General features: G+C 29.4%; 1 protein-coding gene across 1 annotated transcript; it reads left to right on the top strand.

The window, feature by feature from the left end:
• The first annotated feature begins 2,661 nt into the window (after positions 1–2,661).
• LOC124494503 (aldehyde dehydrogenase, dimeric NADP-preferring) lies at positions 2,662–5,087 on the top strand. The gene is made up of 3 exons (XM_047057680.2): positions 2,662–3,392; positions 3,657–4,559; positions 4,619–5,087. The coding sequence occupies exons 1-3, from the start codon at positions 2,972–2,974 to the stop codon at positions 4,855–4,857; spliced, it is 1,563 nt and encodes a 520-aa protein (XP_046913636.1). The 5' UTR covers positions 2,662–2,971; the 3' UTR covers positions 4,858–5,087.
• The last annotated feature ends 913 nt before the right edge of the window (positions 5,088–6,000 follow it).

Here is a 6,000-nt window from a genome sequence, read left to right as displayed (position 1 = left end):
TGATGACGATGATAGTGACCGATATATATATTTAGTTATATAATGTACTTGAAATCTAAAATCCTTAATTCTTTTGATTTTGGAATCCCGGATCCGAATTATTCACGTATTCCAATAGATCATGAATGTTTTTTTTGTTTATTTTCATATATCCCGTACAACTGGAAAAAGCATCATCATTACATATATCATCATCAGTATTATTTCGACATCGACAATCATCATGATTCAATTCAATTATTATACACGCTGTTATGAACAACGGAAAATAATGTCCGGGAATAGTGTTTTTTTTTTCTTGTTCTTTCTCGTACGTAAATCTTTCAGTAACCAAGAAACAAAACAAAAGAAAACTAAAATTCAGATAGCATATTTTTTGTTCTTTGTTTTTTGATACGCTTTAGGGCTTTCTATGTTTTTTTTTCAATATATTCGTCGTCATACAATACCAATATATTAGGATCAAATGACAAATTGATTTTCAGTAAATATAGATTATTATTATATGAATATAAATCGTATTGTTGACAAATGCTTCAAAATTCGGGCCAGGTTACAAAGACTTATGTAAAGTAGTAATTTCTTTTCTATAATTTTGGATTCTACATTAAATTTAATGGAATTTTTTTTCTCATAATCTTCATGTACTGACTTTAATTCTATTTTTTTTGAAAGAATTTCATCCTAAGTGGAAGTTATTCGTGGATTATTCCAATTCCAAAGAAAAAAAAATAAATTTTTTGATTATTCTCGATGTTTTGGATTTTCAATTTCCTTTTATTATTTGTTGTCAATGTATTTAGATCAGCCGAAATGGTTGTTGTTGTAAATTTTTATTGTTTGAAAATTGATGTTGATTTTTTTCGTTTTGAAAATGTAAATGAAATTACTTTTTGAAATGAATGAATGAATGGATGAATGAATAAATGATTCAAATGTACTAAAAATGACAGGTAAAAATAGAAGAAATGATATGCAATTCATTGAAAAAAATACTGTAAAATAAAATCAATGTATCGATTGATTCATCATTATATTTACAAAATGGGAATAGGTAATTTTTTTTTTTTTTTTTTTTTTGGTCTTTTTATCTTTATTACCGGAATTGAAATCCATTCGTATAAGTATCACAAATGCACCGAATGATCATCATCATCATCATTGTTATTCCTAAAATATTCTATTTATTCTGTCATTTCTGACAAATAAGAATGAAAATTTTTTCCCATAACTCATAACGACATCTATCGTCGACGATAGAAAAGATTTATGAATATTTTCTCTTTTACAATTATGGACACAATTTCAATTTGCTAACTGTGTACTAAAATTATCAAATCAATGGATTCATCATAATCATGAAAATGGTGAAGAAAATGGTCAAATACACACACACACACCTCTCAATATACATTGTTGATGTCAGTTTGCTATTAGATTTCAATTTTTTTTTCTCTTGCCATGACTTGATCAGATCAACGTTTAGTGAAAAGTGAAAATCAAGGAAATCAACAGAAGAAAAAAAAATAAGAAATGAACGAATCTTTTTTTTTTTGACCATAAAAGGTGATTACTCGCACACACACACACACACAATAAACATTTACGTAAACGATTCAGTTCCAAAAAAGGATAATAATAATAAAAAATAAGAGGGAAGATTTTTTTTTTTTGAACAAATCATTTTTACAAAACAAAACAAAAAAATAAAAATAAAAAGACAAGACAATGGATAAAACGTGATGACGGCGGCGGTAACGCACACACAACACACATTTCGTAAACTGGTCCAATACTACAATATTTTAATTGGATTTTATTTATTTTCATTTTTTTGAATCAAAAAAAAAATGTTTACGGAAACGGATTGACAAGCAAAGATATCGTTGATTTTGTCGTATTTTATAGTTTCGTTTTCATTTGAGCTTTTTTTTCTCTGTTGTTGATTTTTTCTGGATCACCAAATGTAAAATTTATCGATTTATGTGATTATTTTCGATATATTCGATCCAATTAATATATTAGATGTATTGATGAAAATTTATTCATTGAATTGAATCTAAATAAAATTTCTCATTTTCTTATCGATATCCATTTTAATCGTTCGTATTTAATCATTGTCCAAAATTAGAGTCTAGACTTTGTTACCATAAAAGGGGAAGAAAGTTTTTTTTTCTTGTCCGATCAAAAAAAAAAATGTATATCGCTTTCGATTTTATAATAATCATCATCATCATAATCAACAAGTTCTAAACACAAAATATCTATTTCAAACAAAAAAAAAATGTTTCCATGTTTGCGGATGAATAAATGGCATCAAACAAACAAACAAACAAACACAAAAAAAAACAAAGCCAGAAAAAATAAATCAAGAGGCAAAATTAACCAAAAAAAAAAAAAAAGAGAAACCAGATGAGCCAGTTTGAGTCCATTCATCGGCATCATCATCATCATTATTATTGCTTGATGCTTTCTTTGATTTTTTTCTTTCTATCTATCTTCCTATCTTTTTACTTCTTACTCATTTCTATATTTAGAATTTATCTTGTTTCATCGTTTTTTTTTTGAAAAATTTTACCTTCTTACTTATATACCTTACGGGATTCGATTTAGGCCAATGTACCAAACATAAAATATGTCCGTATGTGAAAAGAGTCGAATATGATGATGATGATGATGATGGTGGTTGTTGTTGTATTAGGTTATTCACTTTCAACTTTGTTTTATGAAATCTTTGATGATGATGATGATGTGAGGCTAGCCATTGATTCAACCGTTGACTACTTTCGACGATAGACCATAGTGTCGTGAAATATTTGTCATTTTATTAAATTTTCAACGTAATAATTTTTTTTTCTTAAAATTGTTCCTGTGTGTGTGTGTGTATGTGTGTGTCAAGTGTTTGTGTGTTGTGGGTGTAAATATTTAATCTAAAGAATTTAATTTAAACAAAAACAATTTAATATACCTTATGATGATGGCATCTTCCACAATCATTAATGATGATTTTGAAATAATTACAAATGAATTACGTCGTGAATTTCGTACCGGTCGTACGTTACCTGTTTCATATCGTAAAGAACAATTAGGACAGCTATATCGATTCCTGGATGATAATCAAAACTTGATTATTGAAACATTGAAAAAAGATCTACGAAAACCATGGTTCGAAACTGTTATTGTTGAAGTGGATTTTGTTTTGAATGAAATTCGTTCAACATTGGCAAATATTGATCAATATTGTCAGAAAAAATGTGTAGCAAAATCGTTTACCACATTGTTTGATGATACATTTGTTCATCATGAACCGTATGGACTAGTCTTGATTGTTGGTGCATGGAATTATCCAGTACAAATTATTTTGGCGCCACTAGTTGGCGCTATAGCGGCCGGTATGTATGGTTTTTTATGATTCACTATACCAGATGAAATATTAGATCAATCATATAGTAATAATTTATATTATTATAAAATTCTTTAAAAAATTTAATCAAATCAGTTCAATAGGTAGTTTTATTTTGCTTACATACAGAGAAAATAGAGAGAGAGAGAGAGAGATGAACTCGTTTTTTTTTTGCTTCCGGTTTTGACTTTTTATTTTTATTTTTTTTTCTTTCCTGTTTTTGATTTATTGGTTTAACATTTATCGCCTGTAGGCAATGTAGCCATCATAAAACCATCAGAATTGGCACCGGAAAGCGCTCATCTTATATCAAAGTTATTGCCCAGATATTTAGATCGCCGTTGTTATCGTGTTGTCACTGGTGATGCTGAAAAATCAAAACGATTATTGGAATATAAGTTTGATTATATATTCTTTACCGGTTCCGGTAGTATTGGCCGTGTTGTTCATCAGGCTGCCGCACGACATTTGACTCCAACAACATTGGAATTGGGTGGTAAAAGCCCAATCTATTTACATGATAGTTTACCGCCATCAGCCATGAAAATTGCCTGTCGTCGAATGATCTGGGGTAAAATGATGAATGCCGGTCAAACATGTATTGCTCCTGATTATGTTCTTTGTAGTCAGAAAGTTCGCCATCAATTAGAACAACATTTAATCAATGTGATTGAAGAATTTTTCGGCCATGATCCACAAAAGACCGATGATTTTGGTCGTATTGTTAATCAACGCCATTTTGATAGGCTCATAAATCTTCTAAATACAAGTTCTGGAAAAATTTTCTATGGCGGTAAAATCGATGCTAATGATCGTTATATTTCACCGACAATCATATTTGATGTTTCACCGGATGATCCAATCATGAAAGAAGAAATTTTTGGTCCAATATTTCCATTCATAACAGTTCGTACGGTCGATGAGGCAATTCAATTCATTAATAAACGACCAAAACCATTGGCAATTTATTTATTTGCTGAAGATAAAGTTGTAACCGATCGTTTTATACAGGAAACATCTAGTGGTGCTTTATGTGTTAATGATGTTGTGCTTCATGTTTCATTGGATACATTACCATTTGGTGGTGTAGGCGAAAGTGGTATGGGTGCCTATCATGGCCATTATTCATTCAATACATTTTCACATCAAAAAGCCGGTATGTTCAATTAACAATTCTTTTTTAATCAAATAATAATCTCAAATAATTTTCAACAGTTCTAGTACGTGGATATAATGGTTTACTTGAAATTATTGGTTCAAGACGTTATCCACCATATAGTCATACAAAATTGGCACGATTATTACGTTTATTGAAAAAACGGCAGCTACCATTTGATGATATACCATATCGTTTGATTCTAACCGCTATTATATCGTTCATTTTTGGATTATTGGTTGCATATACATTAATCGAATCATTATCATCATCGTCATCATCATGTCATCATGCATAATTTTATATTTATGATTTACTATTGAAGATGTTCAAGTAGGGCATCGGGATCATTTCATTTCTTTCTCTATATTTTTCTTTTACCCTTTAAGCCTAATATTATTATTATTATCATTATCATAATATGTTTCGATTTTTGTTTGTTATATTTGTTTGTTATATTTGTTTTTCATATCTTTTATTTCGTTTTTTTTTAAATGTTTATTAAACTTTCATTTTGAATAATGATAATTCCATTTCATTTTTTTTTATTTGAATAAAATTCGATATAATTTAGTACAACTAATAGATAACTAAATGTAGAGTGTTCATTTTTATGAAACAATAACAATATATAGAATAGAATGAATTAAAAAAAAACTTGGTCGATTATTGTTTGGAAGGACATTTAGTGGTTGGTATATAATAGTTTTTTTTTCTTTGATAAATCCTCAAATTGTGATCATCATTACAGAATTGTTATTTGTGATGAATGATCCATTTTAAAGAATAATTTTTGAACATACGGTACACTTACGGTTTCCTTTCCCCCCTGTGCTCACTTAAACATGTACACAATTTTTTTTTTTTGGGGTCTCCCCTCTCTCTCTCTCTCTCTCTCTCTCTCTCTCTCTCTCTCTCTCTCTCTCTCTCTCTCTCTCTCTCTCTCTCTCTCTCTCTCTCTCTCTCTCTCTTTATTTCTCACTATATTCAAGATGTTAGCCTTGAACCAAAATCTTCACACGCACATAAGCACAAGTATTATTGCTTCCTGCATTCATATGGTTCAATTCATTCATTCATTCATTCATTCATTCAATTTCTAATGGATTCTGATTCGAATCCAAAAAAGTAGAAAAAAAACTGGGGAAATACGTTATGACACGTACATTTTTTTTCATTCACTCAGATACACACTTATTCATTCATAATAGACTTCCATGGTCATAGAAATATACTGCGAAAAAAAAACGAAACTGACACTCAATGATCATTCATTTTATTATACAATGGATTCTAGCTATGAATAATTCTATTGCATGGTTGAAACATTCATCATTCAATTCATCCAGAAGACAAAACCGGTACAAGTGTGTGTGTGTGTGTTTGTTATTCGATTAGAATGTAGAATAAATGAATGTATGGTCGATACATGTGTATATAT

The sequence above is a fragment of the Dermatophagoides farinae genome, chromosome 3, assembly GCF_024713945.1.
Source record: "Dermatophagoides farinae isolate YC_2012a chromosome 3, ASM2471394v1, whole genome shotgun sequence".
In the NCBI taxonomy this organism is placed as follows: Eukaryota; Metazoa; Arthropoda; class Arachnida; order Sarcoptiformes; family Pyroglyphidae; genus Dermatophagoides; species Dermatophagoides farinae.
The sequence above is the reverse complement of the archived record's forward strand: the minus strand, read 5'-3'. Positions and strand labels throughout refer to the sequence as shown.